Genomic DNA, 20,300 nt, shown 5'->3' on the forward strand with positions numbered 1-20,300 from the left:
TTGTAACGCCAGGGTAGTGGGTTCGATCCCCGGGACCACCCATACGTAAAAATGTATGTGCACATGACTGTAAGTCGCTTTGGATAAAAGCGTCTGCTAAATGGCATATTTATTATTATTATATTAAAACCCTCATCTAACAACATGCTTCACATCATCAACATACAGTAAATGAGTATGGGGAAATGTGTATGGATAAGGTGGGATCCCTAATATGAGCCTTTTTATCAATCTTTTGATAAAGCTTCTGTTCAGTCTCTCGGTGTCTCTCTCAGCGGTGGACCACATCTACCTAGCTGCTCTAGTCTAGTTGACTCTGAATCAGGGAAGTGGCCTGTTTCTTTCCCAAGAGGCCATGGTCGCTCGGTCGGGGCCAGAGGAGAGGAGAGAGGGGGATTATGGGCTGGCTGCCCCCCCATGGTGCGGAGGGGGTGTGCCCCTGCATGCAGATGAGGTGCCACACAGGCGGCGGTGCTGCCAGGTCCCCCCGGCTCTCTCACAGAGCCCATTCTCCTCCGTTGTCCCCCCCTCGAGAGGCAGGCCTCCCCTAGCCCGGGCTCCCCGCTGGGCCTGGAGCTTTACAACCCTGGAGAAACAGCCCCGGCTCCCATTCACACCCAGCATAACAGCCTGCCTGGACCAATACATTATCACAAACACATCTATACTGCCATATACCCTCTCACATACACACATCCAGGAGAAACAGCTCCGCTCCCATTCACACCCAGCACAAAAAAAAACAGACTGCCTGGACCAAAACAATCTCATACACATTAAACACATTTACAGCTGAACGTAGGCCAGACTAGGGCCCTACTGCTTAAAATACCATAGAGGCCTGGCGGCTACATTCAGGAGACAAAGCTCACAAGCACACACAAAGCTCACATGAACACACACAGTTGTAAAGCTATATACTATCACACAACTAGGAAACACTTTTTGATTCACTCTGCATGGAAATGACTTGGGGCATTATCACGATCTGCTGCCATCTTTCTGCCACTGCCAAAAGAACAACTAGAGCATTTTAAGAGTGACCACACACACACATTCAAGAAGAGCCGCAGCCCACAGAATACTGACCTTGGGAGGTGGTTTCTTGAGGAGGACCAGCAAAGCTTGAAGGACCAGGTTTGAGAAACGGGGGCCAATCGGGACATAGTCTGAGAACAAGGACACTCATAAGTTCTCCCATATTCCTTGTAGGCTGCATATAAAATCAAATCAAATTGTATTTGTCACAGTGAAATGCTTACTTACAAGCCCTTAACCAACATTTTACATTTACATTGTAGTCATTTAGCAGACACTCTTATCCAGAGCGACTTACAGTTAGTGAGTGCATAAATGTTTTCATTTTTTTCATACCAACAATGCAGTTTTAAGAAAGATAAGTGTTAAGTAAAAAATAGATAAGTAAAAAACATATAAATTAAAGAGCAGCAGTAAAATAACAGTAGGGAGGCTATATACAGGGGGCACCGGTACAGAGTCAATGTGCGGGGCAATGTGCACAGGTTAGTATAATACCTCATTATCAGTATGCTTAAATATATTTTTCAGCTCTTATAATGCCAAATGTGGTCAAATAACTAACTTGATTTTATATTTCTTTATTTTACCATCTTCACTGGCGTTCTACCCTCTACAGAAACTGAGCAATAACCCCTTGTATTGAAGCTCTATATTTAATTTATAATTGTATTACATTTTCAATGAAAGACAGTACATTTTAATGAGCAGCCCCAACCTTTGCTACTATACACTTTCAAGCTACACACAGCTCTCGACACCTGCCACAGTATTGTAGATACATAAACGTACAGTTGAAGTCGGAAGTTTACATACACTTAGGTTGGAGTCATTAAAACCCGTTTTTCAACTACTTCACAAATTTCTTGTTAACAAACTATCGTTTTGGCAAGTCTACTTTGTGCATGACATAAGTAATTTTTCCAACAATTGTTACAGACAGATTATTTCATTTATAATTCACTGTATCACAATTCCAGTGGGTCAGAAATTTTCATACACTAAGTTGACTGTGCCTTTAAACAGCTTGGAAAATTCCAGAAAATGATGTCATGGCTTTAGGAGCTTCTGATAGGCTAATTGACATCATTTGAGTCAATTGGAGGTGTACCTGTGGATGTATTTCAAGGCCTATCTTCAAACTGAGTGCCTCTTTGCTTGACATCATGGGAAAATCAAAAGAAATCAGCCAAGACCTCAGAATTTTTTTTTGTAGACCTCCACAAGTCTGGTTCATCCTTGGGAGCAATTTCCAAATGCCTTAAGGTACCATGTTCATCTGTACAAACAATAGTACGCAAGTATAAACACCATGGGACCACGCAGCCGTCATACCGCTCAGGAAGGAAACGCGTTCCGTCTCCTAGAGATTAACATACTTTTGTGCGAAAAGTGCAAATCAATCCCAGAACAACAGCAAAGGACCTTGTGAAGATGCTGGAGGAAACAGGTACAAAAGTATCTATATCCACAGTAAAATGAGTCCTATATCGACATAACCTGAAAGGCCGCTCAGCAAGGAAGAAGCCACTGCTCCAAAACCGCCATAAAAAAGCCAGGCTACGGTTTGCCACTGCACATGGGGACAAAGATCGTACTTTTTGGAGAAATTTACTCTGGTCTGACGAAACAAAAATCTAACTGTTTGGCCATAATGACATTCGTTATGTTTTGAGGAAAAAGATGGTGGCTTGCAAACTGAAGAAAACCATCCCAGCCGTGAAGCAAGGGGGTAGCAGCATCATGCTGTGTGGGTGCTTTGCTGCAGGAGGGACTGGTGCACTTCACAAAATAGATGGCATCATGAGGAAGGAAAATTATGTGGATATATTGAAACAACATCTCAAGACATCAGTCAGGAAGTTAAAGCTTGGTCGCAAATGGACAATGACCCCAGGCATACTTCCAAAGTTGTGGCAAAATGGCTTAAGGACAACAAAGTCAAAGTATTGGAGTGGCCATCACAAAGCCCTGACCTCAAGCCTATAGAACATTTGTGGGCAGAACTGAAAAAGCGTGTGCGAGCAAGGAGGCCTACAAACCTGACTCAGTTACACCAGCTCTGTCAGGAGGAATGGGCCTAAATTCACCCAACTTATTGTGGGAAGCTTGTGGAAGGCTACCAGAAACGTTTGACCCAAGTAAACAATTTAAAGGGAATGCTACCAAATACTAATTGAGTGTATGTAAACTTCTGACCCACTGGGAATGTGATGAAAGAAATAAAAGCTGAAATAAATCATTCTCTCTACTATTATTCTGACATTTCACATTCTTAATAAAGTGGTGATCCTAACTGACCTAAGACAGGGAATATTTACTAGGATTAAATGTCAGGAATTGTGAAAAACTGAGTTTAAATGTATTTGGCTAAGCAGTATGTAAACTTCCGACTTCAACTGTACATATGGCCCTTTTTAGCTGGTTATGGCAGGGTTATCAGAAGGAGAATGGTGTTTTTGCTTTATGAGCATTTTGTTCTATGTTATAACCCTGAACTTAAAAGGATACTTAAAAAAGAAGAATAGTGTTACCACAATGCAAGCAGAACCTTACCCAGCAAGCGCTCAATGTCATCTACCACTACACAGCTCAGCTGGGACTTATAGGCATCTTCAAATATCTGGAACAAAGAGGGTTAAGGGTGGTGAAGACATAGGTACTGACACTGTGTGTGTGTGTGTGTGGGTATCCCTTTCCTCACCTTCTTGATGGCCTGGCATTTAGCAATCTCGGAGTGGCCAATCATCTTGTCTGGAGAGCAGATCTTTATAAAGGGGAACTGAGATTCCTCTGAGATCTTAGCTGCCAGAGCGGTCTTTCCACTGTTGGGGGGACCTAGGAGAGAGAGCATAGCATACTACAGCTGTGGTCAAAAGTTTTGAGAATGACACAAATATTAATTTTTACAAAGTCTGCTGCCTCAGTTATTATGATGGCAATTTGCATATACTCCAGAATGTTATGAAGAGTGATCAGATGAATTGCAATTAATTGCAAAGTCCCTCTTTGCCATGAAAATGAACTTAATCCCCCCAAAACATTTCCACTGCATTTCAGACCTGCCACAAAAGGACCAGCTGACATCATGTCAGTGATTCTCTCTTTAACACAGGTGAGAGTGTTGACGAGGACAAGGCTGGAGATCACTCTGTCATGCTGATTGAGTTAGAATAACAGACTGGAAGCTTTAAAAGGAGGGTGGTACTTGAAATCATTGTTCTTCCTCTGTTAACCATGGTTACCTGCAAGGAAACACGTGCCACGAAGCACAAAAAGGGCTTCACAGGCAAGGATATTGCTGCTAGTAAGATTGCACCTAAATCAACTATTTATCGGATCATCAAGAACTTCAAGGAGAGAGGTTCAATTGTTGTGAAGAAGGCTTCAGGGCGCCCAAGAAGGTCCAGCAAGCGCCAGGACCGTCTCGTAAAGTTGATTCATCTGTGGGATCGGGGCACCACCAGTGCAGAGCTTGCTCAGGAATGGCAGCAGGCAGGTGTGAGTGCATCTGCACACACAGTGAGGCGAATACTTTTGGAGGATGGCCTGGTGTCATGAAGGGCAGCGAGGAAGCCACTTCTCTCCAGGAAAAACATCAGGGACAGACTGATATTCTGCAAAAGGTACAGGGATTGGACTGCTGAGGACCGGGGTAAAGTCATTTTCTCTGATGAATTCCCTTTCCGATTGTTTGGGGCATCTGGAAAAAAGCTTGTCCGGAGAAGACAAGGTGAGCGCTACCATCAGTCCTGTGTCATGCCAACAGTAAAGCATCCTGAGACCATTCATGTGTGGGGTTGCTTCTCAGCCAAGGGTGTGGGCTCACTCACAATTTTGCCTAAGAACACAGCCATGAATAAAGAATGGTACCGACACATCCTCCGAGAGCAACTTCTCCCAACCATCCAAGAAAAGTTTGGTGACGAACAATGCCTTTTCCAGCATGATGGAGCACCTTGCCATAAGGCAAAAGTGATAACTAAGTGGCTCGGGGAACAAAACATCGACATTTTGGGTCCATGGCCAGGAAACTCCCCAGACCTTAATCCCATTGAGAACTTGTGGTCAATCCTCAAGAGGCGGGTGGACAAACAAAAACCCACAAATTCTGACAAACTCCAAGCATTGATTATGCAAGAATGGGCTGCCATCAGTCAGGATGTGGCCCAGAAGTTAATTGACAGCATGCCAGGGCAGATTGCAGAGGTCTTGAAAAAGAAGGGTCAACACTGCAAATATTGACTCTTTGCATAAACCTAATGTAATTGTGAATAAAAGCCTTTGACACTCATGGAATGCTTGTAATTATACTTCAGTATACCATGACAAAAATATCTAAAAACAATGAAGCAGCAAACTTTGTGAAGACCAATACTTGTGTCATTCTCAAAACTTTTGACCACGACTGTATATAGAAAACCACCATACTGTATTTTGAACAAAGGAAATCTGAATGATATGGTTCATATTTATACAAGAGTTATTTCAAGTTAATGTCCCTTTTAGCAGTAAAGGAAAGAAAAATATATAGACTAAAATAGTATCAGTTGTTTGTGTCCTTGCTCATCTTTGTGTGTGTCTTGCACTAACACTAGCATTTTGTTACTAGCACTGACTTTGCTGATGGCTGCTTTGTTGATGTACGTTTTACTTAATTGTGTGGGAAATGCGCTCTACAAATTAAATATCATTTTTATTATTACTATGAGATGTGGTGGACATAACTAGCTACCTTAAGATGAATGCACTGTAAGTCGCTCAGGATAACATGCGTCTGCTAACTGACTGAAATGTATATATTTTAGTGTATTTGTGTGTGCGAATGTGTGTGTGTGTGTGTGTGTGTGTGTGTGTGTGTGTGCACCTCCATGTGTGTGTCTCTCTTACCCTCCAGTAGCACAGACACCAGTGGTGTGCGGTCGCTGTTCTTGGTCTGCTGCACCAGCAGCTCCCCGTCATCCAGCACGGCTGTCACCGGGTCGCCCCACTTAATGATGCCGTTCATGATGTAGCTGGCATAGTCCTCTGAGTTGGTACCAAATGCCTGGCCAGCGGGGAGAGAGAGAGGGAAAGAGGAGGAGAGAGAGAGTCAGATACACTAAATCATCGCCTTAAAGGGTCCATTATTAAAATTGCTCTTAGAAATATCTCAAAATGATGTCCACATTTATTGTCCAATTTCCTGCATTTAGTGGACAATGGACATTGCCATCTACTTGATGTGATGATGGAATTGTTGAAAGTCTATCCAAATGTTGGAAGAGGACTTTTGGATGTAGGCAATGGTAGAGAGAGAAGGATGGAGAATGGTAAAGAGATGGAGGGAGGAAGGGGTATACTCACAGGTTTGATGTCGTTCTCCAGTGAGGCCAGGAAGTCGTCTCTGTGGACCTGCAGATTCTCAGCCTTCTCTAGGTCCACCTCCACCGTGGCACTGGCCTGCAGGGGGACAGAGGACAAGGGGGGAGATATTACTAGGACGATCCAATACAGATGGTTAATAGATGTTCAACTAACTATCAACAAACTGCTCGACTAACTATCCACTAACTTCAGCCCTGATCCTAGATTATTTATGGCACTGTGATGTTGAGGAGTGTAGACAAAATCACCCCAAATAAGTTAACGCTGTTCCAGCTAACCATTGATAGTATAGTACCGACCTTTATTTTGTCCTGTAATGATGATGACGTGATAGTTTGGACTTACTGATCTAGCTTGCTTGAGTGGATAATTACAATAGTCCCCCTCCCCAGTCGACTCGATCAACTGAAACGCTGTTGTTAAGCCCACTGCGAAGTGGATTCTGTCACTGTTATCGTGGAATCGTGTGTCTGTGTAAGCGAGGCTTAGAGAGTCCAGGTGTGTGTCTGCCCTAAGTGATTTATCAGGTGTGGAGAGTCTCTGTCACACGCTCGCACACACACGGCCAGATAAAGCAAGGTGCTCGTCTGTTAAGTGGTCTGCACCTCGCCACACTCCTGGCCTCTATTGGAGGGCGATGACATGGACAGACAAGGGCTTACACAGGTGGAATGGCTGGAGCAGTCCCCCCCCCTCTCTCTCTCTCTGTCCTAATCACTCGTTCTCTCCCTCCTCCTTCCAGACGAGAGTTGTCTCTGAGGGAGCACAATGTCTTATGACTAATTGCACAATACCTACGAGACCTACAGCCCCTTAACACACAACGATTGTCGGTTGTAGACTTCATGTTGAGGAGAAGAGAAAAATACCGCCTATGTAGGCTAATAAAAATGTCCGCCTATGTGTGATATTGACCTTGATGTGTCGGTTCATGGCGGTGGACTGGGCAGCTCTGACCAGCCCCTCCAGCTCGGCTCCGCTGTAGTTCTTGGTCTCGGCGGCCAGCTCACTGACGTCCACGTCGCTGCCCAGCAGGTTGAACTGACGCATCTTAGCTGTGTGGATGTTGAGGATCTGGACACGCCCCTTCTCATCAGGCAAACCTGGGGGAGGAAGAGAGAAGGGAAACGTCTTCTGTATATCCTGTACCTGTGTGTTTATCTGCTGTCTTCACCGTGTCACTGTACAAGGGATGAAACTGGAAAAGTAGAAATGTCTAGGTGTTGTTTGTCATGTAAAAGGTACAACATCTATGAATAAGAATGTCCTTCACAGAAGAAAATAAAATACCTGAAAATGACCTAAAACCTGAATATATTAACCTAAAAGAAACTAAGCAAGGTCTTTGGTTAGAGTGGATGCTTTGTGGTGTTGTAAAGTACATTTTACTTTGTGCATCTTATCTTTGGTGTCATAAACAATCCTTGGGTCCTGCCTGTATTTGGTCAATATATGAGGGGGGGGGGCGTCATGACCCCCTCCGGAGGACCATCTGGCAGAACGCCCAGAATATGTTATTTAAGTTAATATAGGAGACGGAGCCAGTCACATGTAGGAACCAATCCAATGAATCATGTTTATGTAGGTTTAGGTAGCCGTATATAAGGCTCTATATAAGGCATGCTCTTTTAGAGCTCACTTCAGACCGGCACTGTATGCATCTAAGTTTGACTGTGACCTCTCCAGCTTGCTGACAATAAAAAGTGATTCATTTAATATTGACTTTGAGTGTCCAGTGTAAGAATTTCCACAACAGTGTTGTTGATTTCTTACCAATCTCCATTTTGACTTCCAACCTGCCTGGTCTCAACAAGGCGTCGTCTATCAGGTCAGGCCTGTTGGTCATTCCTGAGTGAGGCACAGATGGAGAGATAGAGGAGAGGGAGGATGAGAAAGGCATAGCTCAGATGATCTTCTCAGACCACAACTCGACCTGTCAGTGAAGCAGAAAAGTGTGTGTGTGTGCGCGCATGTATATGTGTGTGTCAATGTTCCCTCTATTTTTTTGGGCCACTGAACACATTTTGGGTCTTGTGAGAGGAAACTTGAAAGTTGTGAGAATTTTACAGTGAACACTGAGGCTGTACCCTTACAGTTTTAGACAGTAGCATTTGAGCATAATGTAGGCCTACCAACAAAACCAATGGAGTGAATCCCACAACATTTTCACATGGAAATAGCTTTTGATTTCTATGAGCCTACAGTAGCCTATATGTGGTGTTCAATGCAGGCCTACATTGCATGAGACGTTTAAAAAAGTTTTTACATTATGAAGGGCTTGACATTAATTCATGATTTTTGACTTGGTCTGTAACACCATGGGCCAAATAGGTGACTGTAAATTGCATTGTATACAAAATACAATTAGTCAAATTAGACAAATGTAGGCTACTCCTCTCTGCCTATTGGCTTATTTGCATATTCAAGCCTGTCTCAAAATACAAAACTGACCCTTTAATTAAGACATAAGCTTTTTACCTCACTGGCATTTCAAAGACAGTTTGAAATGTAGCCTACAAGTTTTGTGCTCTTGTAGGAAGCAGTAACTCCCCATTGCTGACCTATACTTATCTATAACTGGGCTAATAACTCGCTAACTAGCTAAGAATATCAACAAATGTGCACATGCGCGGCTCTGCGCTCTGATCTGAAAAGCGCATTAACTCTCGGTTGATTGAAAGACCGCTCGTGGGCTACCCGCCAATAGAATTCTACTCCGTTGCGCTCTGGCTCTGCCTACTACAAAATCACAGACTCAATCTTGCAAAGTTAGATTTGTATTGTTTTGTTGGATTGAAAATGGGGCTGATATGTTGATTAGATCACAGAAAAAACGTTGATCTATATAGTGCAAACTAATGAGGCGAACTCAGTGAAGTTCAATCTCTTGCATCTCTGCGCGGCATGGCATTTATTTTGCGCGGCAGTCCTGGAGAAGGTGCGAGCACGCGCGCAGCTTAGAGGAAACTGTACTGTTTTTAATTTTAGTTTTTACTTTATTTAGTAAATAATTTCTTAACTCTATTTCTTGAACTGCATTGTTGGTTAAGGGCACATAAGTAAGCATTTCACGGTAAGGTCTACACCTGTTGTATTCGGCGCATGTGACAAATACAATTTTATTTTATTTGACATTGGTGTGTGTGTGTGTGTGTGTGTCTGTGTACCTATGACCAAGATATTGTTGAGCTGCTCCACTCCGTCTATCTTGGACAGCAGTTGGTTGACCACTGTGTCATGGACGCCCGTGCTGCCTGCCATGCTGCCACGCTGCTTACAGATGGCGTCAATCTCGTCAAAGATGATGATGTGCAGCCCACTGTTGGCACCCAGCTATTGGAGGAGAGAGATATGGGTGAATGATGGAGAAGGAAGGAGGATACCAATGGCCTCACAAAGTCAATGCAGTGCTACATATGGACAGTATCTAAACTGAACAAAAATATAAACGCAACATGTCAAGTGTTGGTCCCATGTTTCATGAGCTGAAATAAAAAACATCCCAGAAATTTTCCAGACGCGCAAAAAGCTTATTTCGCTCAAATTTTGTGCACACGTTTGTTTACATCCCTGTGAGTGAGCATTTCTCCTTTGCCAAGATAATCCATCCACCTGACAGGTGTGGCATATCAAGAAGCTGATTAAACAGCATGATCATTACACAGGTGCAACTTGTGCTGGGGACAATAAAAGGCCATTCTAAAATGTGCAGTTTTGTCACACAACACAATGTCACAGATGTCTCAAGTTTTGAGGGAGCGTGCAATTGGCATGCTGACTGCAGGAATGTCCACCAGAGCTGTTGCCAGAGAATTGAATGTTAATTTCTCTACCATAAGCCTTTTCAATGTCGTTTTAAAGAATTTGGCAGTACATCCAACCGGCCTCACAACCGCAGACCACGTGTAACCACGCCAGCCAAGGACCTCCACATCTGGCTTCTTCACCTGCGGGATCATCTGGGACCAGCCACCCGGATAGTTAAAACTGTGGGTTCGCACAACCAAAGAATTTCTGCACAAACTGTCAGAAGCCATCTCAGGGAAGCTCATCTGCGTGCTCGTCGTCCTCACCAGGGTCCTGACCTAATAATTAAAAATAATTGGTAATTTAGCAGACGCTCTTATCCAGAGCGACTTACAGGAGCAATTAGGGTTAAGTGCCTTGCTCAAGGGCACATCGACAGATTTTTCACCTAGTCGGCTCGGGGATTAGAACCAGCGACCTTTCGGTTACTGGCACAACGCTCTTAACCACTAAGCTACCTGCCGACCTGAGTGCAGTTCGGCGTCGTAACCGACTTCAGTGGGAAAATGCTCACCTTCGATGGCTACTGGCACGCTGGATAAGTGTGTTCTTCACAGATCAATCCCGGTTTCAACTGTACCGGACAGATGGCGTCGTGTGGGTGAGCAGTTTTCTGATGTCAACGTTGTGAACAGAGTGCCCCATAGTGATAGTGGGGTTATGGTAAGGGCAGGCATAAGCTATGGATAACAAACACAACTGCCTTTTATAGATGGCAGTTTGAATGCACAGAGATACGTGACGAGATCCTGAGGCCCATTGTCGTGCCATTCATCCACCGCCATCACCTCATGTTTCAGCATGATAATGCACGGCCCCATTTCGCAAGGATCTATACACAATTCCTGGAAGCTGAAAATGTCCCAGTTCTTCCATGGCCTGCATACTCACCAGACATGTCACCTATTAAGCATATTTGGGATTCTCTGGATCGACGTCTACGACAGCGTGTTCCAGTTCCCGCCAATATCCAGAAACTTCGAACAGCCATTGAAGAGGAGTGGAACAACATTCCACAGGCCACAATCAACAGCCTGATCAACTCTATGCGAAGGAGATGTGTCGCGCTGCATGAGGCAAATGGTGGTCACACCAGATACTGATCCACGCCCCTATTTTTTTCTGCATATCTGCATTCCCAGTCATGTGCAATCCATATATTAGGGCCTAAGGAATTTATTTCAACTGACTGATGTCCTTATATGAACAGTAACTCAGTAAAATCTTTGAAATTGTTGCATGTTGCGTTTATATTGTTGTTCAGTGTAGAATGTCAACCCCTCACACCATGGCTGTTCTGGGCTAAATTCTCCTCGGTGTTACCAGAGTGAAAACTAAAACCCTTTTAAAAGTCTCCTCATCCTCCCTCTGCTCTGGCATGAAGGGACAGAGTCTGCCCAAACGAGAAAGAGAGAAAGCCAGAGAGAGAGAGAAAGCCAGAGATAGAGAGAGCAGGGTGGGGGGTTATCCATCCATCTCTGGCCCTGTCAGTCTCCAGACGTAGCATTTAAAGCAGATGAGGAGCTGGGCTTATTATGGGCTAGGTGAGAGAGGGGGGCAGAGGGAGTGTCCGAGATAACCCAGCACCTCATTAGGTGGTGAAGAGTGAGGCCGTCACTGTCACACAGTCGTCACTACGGGGGCTCAATACGCAACTGTCCCACAGTATGGAGAAACCCAATGACTTTCCCACCGTTATTATTACTAATATGCCTCCTTAAAGGGCAAATCAATCTTCTCCAGAAGAAATTAGCTTCTCCGTGTGGATTTGTGTGATGCTTATCTGTGGTTCGTGGCGTAGGCTGCATATTAGCCTCGGGGTAAGGAATCCTTATAGTATGACATCTATTTCATTGACTCATCAGGTATGTTGTGCTTGGTAACCACAGGAGTAATTGCAATGAAGGTACTGGGTGTATTCAATGACATACAACATGTATTTACTGGTGTGTGTGTGGATCTTCCAGAGTTTCTATGTTTGTTACAGAGTAATCATGTGTCCCTCTCACCCTCTTCTGCTCGTCCTCTGCGTCGGCGAACAGCTTCCTGATGTTGGCCTCGGACTCTCCCACGTACTTGTTGAGGATCTCGGGGCCGTTGACCACCTTGGGCTCGCGGGCGTTCAGCATCTTCCCAATCTGCCTGGCCATCAGAGTCTTACCGCAGCCAGGAGGCCCGAACAACAGGATGCCCTTCACATGCTTACAACCTGCCAGGGAGGGACACCGTCAAAAAGTTGATAAAAACGAATGGTTTATGTGCGTCACAATCGTATCAGTCGGTGAGAAAAGCCCTTAGGCCACTGTAGCACTCTATGCTAAGTACGTTTCCATGTGCCCATTCTCCAATGCATTGTATGAGGTGACTTTTGCCTTTACTTCGTTGTCTGATCTCATCTCTGATTCATACATACCTGAGTATGAAAAATTCCCAAGGTACTCAAACTACACAGGTTCAATTTGGGAGAATGAGGCAGAAAAACAAGATGAAAATGCCTAGATGTACTGCAATTCCTTCTATGATTCAATACAAGTTGACTCTGTGATTGTGTTTCTCATAAAGATCAAGACTTGTTATTAGACCCAACCAATTTGGAGCAGTTTTGGGTCTCGACTGAAAACCAGACTGCGTTGGTCCTGTCGTAGCTTATTGCACCTGTTTAGTGACATTTGCTCCACACTCATTGAGGGGCCAGAGATAAACATCAGCCCTCCCATTTAGACCTGCTGAAGGGAAGACAGTTAGGGGTAGTGAGGACTGGCTCCAGGTAGAGCATTGCAGTATGTGTGTGTGTGTGTGTGTGTGTGTGTGTGTGTGTGTGTGTGTGTGTGTGTGTGTGTGTGTGTGTGTGTGTGTGTGACCCCCTTGCTGTCTGCCTGACCTTGAGAGCGTGGGGAGACATGGAGAGAGTGGGAGGCCACACACACCTTCCCCCTACGGTCAACTCTATCAGCACCTGCCCTCCCCGACACTCCCCAATTACACCCTCACCTTTAGACTCTCCTCTATCAGGGCTCGCTATCTCATTAGACCATCCAGCTGGCCACAGCCAGGGGCCAACTCCTGCACCCCGTAGCACCCAGCAGCCCCGCTTAAAGAGATACTTGGGGATTTTGGCCATGAGGCCCTTTATCTACTTCCCCGGAGTCAGACGAACTAGTGGATACCATTTTTATGTCTCTGTGTCAAGAATGAAGGAAGTTGGGGGTAGTTTCGCGAGCCAATGCTAACTAGCATTAGCGCAAGGACTGGAAGTCTATGGATATCTACTAGCATGCTAGCAGATACCCAGAGACTTTCCAGTCATTGCGCAAATGCTAGTTAGCATTGGCTCTTGAAACTACAGTGCCTTCAGAAAGTATTCATACCCCTCGCCTTATTCCACATTTTGTTGTGTTACAGCCTGAATTCAAAATTGATTACTTTTTTCCCCCCTCACCCATCTATACACAACACCCCAAAATGACAACGTGAAAACATGTTCTTAGAAATGTTTGCAAAAAATGAAATACAGAAATATAATATTTACATACTGTAAGTATTCAAACCCCTTTGCTATGACACTCCAAATTGAGCTCAGCTGCATCGAATTTCCTTTGATCACCCTTGAGATGTCACTACAATAAGGTCCCACAGTTGACAGTGCATGTCAGAGCAGAAACTATACTATGAAGTCCAAGGAACTGTCTGTAGAGCTCAGAAATAGAATTGTGATGAGGCATATATCTGGGAAAGGTTTAAAACAATTTTGTAGCGTGTTGAACGTTAACAAGAGCACAGTGGTCTCCATCATTGGGAAATTGAAAAACAATGAACTACCCAGACTCTGCCTAGAGCTGGCTGTCCGACCGATCTAAGCAACCGGGCAAGACCATTCTGACAGAACTACAGAGTTCCTTGGCTGAGATGGGAGAACCTGCCAGAAGGACTAAAGTCTCTACAGCACATAACCAATCTGGGCTTTATGGGAGAGTGGCCAGACAGAAGCCACTCCTGAGGTAAAGGCACATGACAGCACACCTGGAGTTTGCAAAAAGGCACTGGAAAGACTCAGAGCATAAGGCAAATTATTCTGTGGTCTGATGAGACAAAAATGTAACTGGCCTGAATGCAAAGCACTATGTCTGGAGAAAACACCATCCCTACCGTGAAGCGTGGTGGTGGCAGCATCATGCTATGGGGATGCTTTTCAGCCTCAGGGACTGGGAGACTGGTAAGGATAGAGGGAACAATGAATGGAGCCAAATACAGGCAAATCCTTGATGAGAACCTGCTTCAGAGTGCAAATGACCTTAGACTGGGGTGAAGATTTACGTTCCAACAGGACAATGATCCCAAGCACACAGCCAAAGCAACTCTGGAAAGGCTTCAGAACAAGAATGTGAAAGTCCTTGAGTGACCCAGCCAAAGCCCAGACTTGAATCCTATTGAAAATCTGTGGAAAGACTTGAAGATATCTGTTCATCCCCGCTCCCCATTAAACATAACACAGCTTCAGAAAATCTACAAGGAAGCAAATCTGATACAGACATACCAAAGACGACTCAAAGCTGTAATCGCCGCTTCTACAATGTATTGACTCAGGGGTGTGAATCCTTATGCAATTGAGATATTTCTGTATTTCATTCATTTCTAAAAACATGTTTTCACTTTGTCATTATGGGGTATTGTGTGTAAATGGGTAAGAAAAATTAATCTATTGAATCTATTTTAGATTCAGGCTGTAACAACAAAATGTGGAATAAGTACATTTTTAAGGCACTGTACCTCTAACTTCCTTCATACTGGAGACAAAGACATAAAAATGGTGTTCACAAGTTCATCTGACTCTGGGGAAGTATATAAAGGGCCTCACTGCCAACATCCCAACCTATCAGCTCCTCTCAAACTCATACCGGACGCCACGAGGATAGGTCTGGGGCTCTGTGAGTGAGTGAGTGTGTGTGTGTGTGTGTGTGTGTGTAAAGATGATGCAGAAGAGCACCTAACTTGCTTTCACTATGAGACATCATTTAGCAATGGGAATCAGCATTGTAATCTGAGACATGTCAAACAACTATTTAGCAGTGTATGCATGGATCATTCCGTGGGGGATGGGTGCCTGTGTCATAACTCACTCACTGACGACTGAGAGCGGCATCCTGAGAGGACACTACATTGTCTGTCCAATGATGGAAGCCCTCTTGGGCCTAACCGAGGGAGTCAGACAATGATTTATTTTTCAATAACTAGTTTCAGTCTAGTGTGCAGTAGTGTTGGCAAACAAAGAGAAAAGATTGACACTACTACATTGTCAGTCCAATAATAGTATTCCCATTGGGTCCATTTGTTAGAGGCTTTTCCCCGAAAATAGTCTGACGTGTTTGTCACAATGTGCAGTATTGGTCTGAGAATCAATGCCATTTGAACACAGAGGCTTATTCATGTCATGGTGTTCCATCCAGAGACTGATTGAGTGATTTGTTTTGGCAGGCTGTCCTGCCCCCCCTCCTCACAGTGGCTAATGGTTCGGTCTGTCTAACGCTAGGCTGGAACACAGGCACCCTGGGACCTCAAAAAGTGGTTACCGGGGGGATGTGGTGAGAGACAAATACACATAGTGTGAGCTATAAAAAGAATGAGAGAAGGAAAGTACTAGAAAGAGAGAGCGTGAAACCGAGTGTGTGACAACAGGCATGTGAAAGAAAGAGTGAATAAGATTGATTGAGTGAAAGTCAAGAGAAACTTCTGTTGAGAAAGAAATATGGAGGAAGAGAAAGAGCGACAGAGCGAGAGAGAGAGGATAGAGAAGAAGCTCACCCATCTGCTCCACGATGTCTGGAGGGAAGACCCGGGAGGCGAAGGCCCTACGGAAGATGTCGGAGAACTCTTTGTCCAGGCCACCGATGCCCATGCGCTCAAAGTTCCAGTCTGGGTTGATGATGGACTGGCGAGACTCTTTGGTCTTAGCCTTCCCTGTAGGGGACACATTGAGAGACACAGTTACAAACATACCGTGCGTTAGGAAAGTATTCAGACCCCTAGACTTTTTCCACATTTTGTTACGTTACAGCCTTATTCTAATTATCAAATTGTTTTTTTCCCCTCATCAACCTACACACAATACCCCATAACGACAAAGCAAAAACAGTTTTTTATAAATGTTTGCTAATTTATATATTTAAAAAAACTGAAATATTACATTTACATAAGTATTCAGACCCTTTACTCAGTACTTTGTTGAAGCACCTTTGGCAGCCTCGAGTCTTCTTGGGTATGATGTTACAAGCTTGGCACACCTGTATTTGGGGAGTTTCTTTCTCTGCAGATCCTCTCAAGCTCTGTCAGGTTGGATGGGGAGCATTGCTGCACAGCTACATTCAGGTCTCTTCAGAGATGTTAGATCGGGTTCAAGTCCGGGCTCTGGCTGGGCCACTCAAGGACATTCAGAGACTTACATTTACATTTTTACATTTTAGTCATTTAGCAGACGCTCTTATCCAGAGCACTACAGAGCAATTAGGGTTAAGTGCCTTGCTCAAGGGCACATCGACAGATTTTTCACCTAGTCGGCTCGGGGATTAGAACCAGCGACCTTTCGGTTACTGGCACAACGCTCTTAACCACTAAGCTACCTGCCGCCGACTTGTTCCGAAGCCACTCCTGTGTTGTCTTGGCTGTGTGCTTAGGGTCGTTGTCCTGTTGGAAGGTGAACCTTCATCCCAGTCTGAGGTCCTGAGCGCTCTGGAGCAGGTTTCCATCAAGGATCTCTCTGTACTTTGCTCCGTTCATCTTTCCCTCGATCCTGACTAGTCTCCCAGTCCCTGTCGCTGAGAAACATCCCCACAGCATGATGCTCCCACCACCATGCTTCACCGTAGGGATGGTGCCAGGTTTCCTCCAGACATGACGCTTGGCATTCAGGCCAAAGAGTTAAATCTGGGTTTCATCAGACCAGAGAATCTTGTTTTTCAAGGTCTGAGAGTCTTTAAGTACCTTTTGGCAAACTACAAGTGGGCTGTCATGTGCCTTTTACTGAGGAGTGCCTTCCGTCTGGCCACTCTACCATAAAGGCCTGACTGGTGGAGTGCAGCATAGATGGTTGTCGTTCTGGAAGGTTCTCCCATTTCCACAGAGGAACTCTGGAGCTCTGTCAAAGTGACCATTGGGTTCTTGGTCACCTCCCTGACCAAGGCCCTTCTCCTCCGATTGCTCAGTTTGGCCGGGCGGCAAGCTCTAAGAAGAGTCTTGGTGGTTCCAAACTTCTTCCATTTAAGAATGATGGAGGCCACTGTGTTCTTGGGGACCTTCAATGCTCCATACATGTTTTGGTACCCTTCCCCAGATCTGTGCCTCGACACAATCCTGTCTCGGAGCTCTACGGACAATTTCTTCGACCTCATGGCTTGGTTTTTGCTCTGACATGCACTGTCAACTGTGGGACCTTATATAGACAGGTGTGTGCCTTTCCAAATCATGTCCAATCAATTGAGTTTACCACATGTGTATTCCAATCAAGTTGTACAAACATCTCAAGGATGATCAATGGAAACAGGATGCACCGGAGCTCAATTTTGAGTCTCATAGCGAACAGTCTGAATATTTATGTAAATAAGGTATTTCTGTTTTTCTATTTTTAATACATTTGCTACAAATTCTACAAACCTGTTTTCGCTTTGTCATTATGGGGTATTGTGTGTAGATTGCTGAGGATTTTTATTTATTTAATCCATTTTAGAATAAGGCTGTAACGTAACAAAATGTGGAAAAAGTCAAGGGGTCTGAATACTTTCCGAAGGTACAGAGAGAAATATTTAATACATAATAATAATAAATATATGCCATTTAGCAGATGCTTATCCAAAGCAAATTACAGTCATGTGTGCATACATTTTATGTATGGGTGGTCCCGGCAATCAAACCCACTATCATGGCGTTGCAGGCGCCATGCTCTACCAACTGAATTACAGAGGATAATTTACCTGCTAAGTGTTTGTGCCTGTGTGAAGTTTGCACCTGTGATTTTCAGAAGGGCATAAAATACACAAAAAATAAGCTAAAAAAGTTCATGTTAACCTGAAGATCTGATTCCTTTGACCTTTTCTTCTTCCATTAGTGTTTTATATGTGTGTAAACCTGGCACTAGCTGCAACTCTTAGCTCATAGAGGGGGAATGGTGTAAAGCTTTTAATGTATTAACTAAATATTCCATCAAAGACATAAAGAAACATGTACTTAACATGCCACTGAAAAAATGACACTTTCCCCTCTAGGGCCATCTAGAATTTCATCACTCAAAACTTCTGAGAGCAAGATGAAAGCCAAACTAAAACTGTGGACAGGGTGCCACCTTGTGGTTGTATTGGGTAACAAGCACATGCCACAAATAGATAAAGTCAGTAAGGGTGGTTTAGCGTGTGGTTTAGTGAGGCCGAATGTCACTTAGCTTAGCCAAAAGAAGCAAATCCACTTTAGTTAAATACGCAAATGTCAAGCCTTTTTACATCTTAATATGCTGAGAACCACGCTTTGAGCGGATCAACTTGTCAGATATATATTACCCTGATTTACACATTCTGTAATGGAGTGAGACTAAATAGATTTGCTGTAGTCACTTAATACAAGATAGCGTCACACACTGCCAATTTTCTGCATCGGAGCGAGCCAGGGATGACACTTACCAATGAGGGTAAGAGAGGAGCTCTCTGCCTTCTCGAAAACCACCTGGCTGTTTCCCAGCAACAAGCCAATGTCAATCTGTAAAGACCACAGAGATAGAAGACAGTTAGGAGTGAGCAGATGGTGGACTGAGAGAATTCCAACAGCTCTCCATGTGAATTTACCTTACTATCTAGCACCTTGGGTGTGACTTACTTCACCGTGTTATGTACACTATAACTACTGTATACCTATAGTCAGCTAGATTAGTTAAAGTGTATGAATAATCCTATGTAATGTAACGTTTATTCATAATATATAAACTGTATCTAATGGAGATAATCGAGGTCCTGAGATAGGTCGATTGGGGCTCTAAGTACCTTGTGCTTCTTCCCAGAGCCTGCTTCTCCCTTGAGGATGCTGGGGTCCATGGCTTCAATGTCTTTTATCAGCAGGCCAAACAGCTTATCACAGAAACTAAACACCAGCTAGAGACATCAAGAAAGAGGAAGAAGAGTGGCCAATGTCAGAAGGTAAGAAGAATGTAAAGCATCATAACAGCATGCAGAACACATAAATACAAACTGTGGCAAATTGTCACAATCTAAGTACACAATAAAAATGTTTGGGCTATTAAATCATTTGAGAATGTCACGATCGTCTTGAGAAGAAGCGGGCCAAGGCGCAGCGTGATATGCGTACATATTTATTTCAGTGTACACACAACGAACAAAACAACAAACGATACGAAACGTGAAGTCCTACGGTTACACAAACCAAACGGAACAAGATACCACATTAAACAAATGCCAAACGGCTACCTAAGTATGGCTCCCAATCAGAGACAACGAGCTACAGCCGTCTCTGATTGGGAACCACCCTGGCCAACATAGAAATACCAAACTAGAAGCAACACAACCTAGAACACAAAAACATAGAAACTAACACCCTGGCTCAACATACGAGAGTCCCAGAGCCAGGGCGTGACAGTACCCCCCCAAAGGCGCGGACTCCGACCGCGCCAACCAAACACAACAGGGAGGGACCGGGTGGGCACTCCGCCTCGGCGGCGGATCCGGTTCCGGGCATGACCCCCACTCCCTCTCTAACCCCCCAAAGCGCCCCTGGTCCGGTCTGGCCCTGCTGGCCGGAGCTGGACTGAATACTGGTGGAGCGGATTGCTCTAGCTCCGGAGTGGAGCAGCTGACCGGTGCCGGACCAGGCACCGGTGGAACAGGCACGGGCTGTGCCGGACAGACGACGCGCACCACTGGCTTGGTGCGGGGATCAGGAACAGGCCGGACCGGGCTGGCGACGCGCAAAACTGGCTTGGTGCGGGGATCAGGAACAGGCCGGGCCGGGCTGACGACGCGCACCACTGGCTTGGTGCGGGGAGCAGGAACGGGCCGGACCGGGCTGACGACGCGCACCACAGGTTTAGTGCGGGGAGC

The 20,300-nt window shown here is 44.7% G+C and overlaps 1 protein-coding gene across 1 annotated transcript in view; it reads right to left on the reverse strand.

Moving 5' to 3' along the window:
• The window catches only part of LOC121547285 (vesicle-fusing ATPase), a 37,347-nt gene that overhangs the window by 4,503 nt on the left and 12,544 nt on the right, over positions 1–20,300 (reverse strand). The window contains exons 6-17 of the mRNA XM_041858464.2: positions 19,230–19,337; positions 18,873–18,948; positions 16,012–16,167; positions 12,222–12,421; positions 9,573–9,738; positions 8,179–8,253; positions 7,321–7,508; positions 6,385–6,480; positions 5,929–6,085; positions 3,743–3,876; positions 3,595–3,661; positions 1,090–1,169 (exon numbers count right to left, since the gene is read on the reverse strand). Of these exons, the coding sequence (XP_041714398.1) occupies positions 1,090–1,169; positions 3,595–3,661; positions 3,743–3,876; positions 5,929–6,085; positions 6,385–6,480; positions 7,321–7,508; positions 8,179–8,253; positions 9,573–9,738; positions 12,222–12,421; positions 16,012–16,167; positions 18,873–18,948; positions 19,230–19,337 (1,503 nt within the window). The remainder of the gene's footprint in view (positions 1–1,089; positions 1,170–3,594; positions 3,662–3,742; positions 3,877–5,928; positions 6,086–6,384; positions 6,481–7,320; positions 7,509–8,178; positions 8,254–9,572; positions 9,739–12,221; positions 12,422–16,011; positions 16,168–18,872; positions 18,949–19,229; positions 19,338–20,300) is intronic.

This window comes from Coregonus clupeaformis, chromosome 31, assembly GCF_020615455.1.
Source record: "Coregonus clupeaformis isolate EN_2021a chromosome 31, ASM2061545v1, whole genome shotgun sequence".
Classification (NCBI taxonomy): Eukaryota; Metazoa; Chordata; class Actinopteri; order Salmoniformes; family Salmonidae; genus Coregonus; species Coregonus clupeaformis.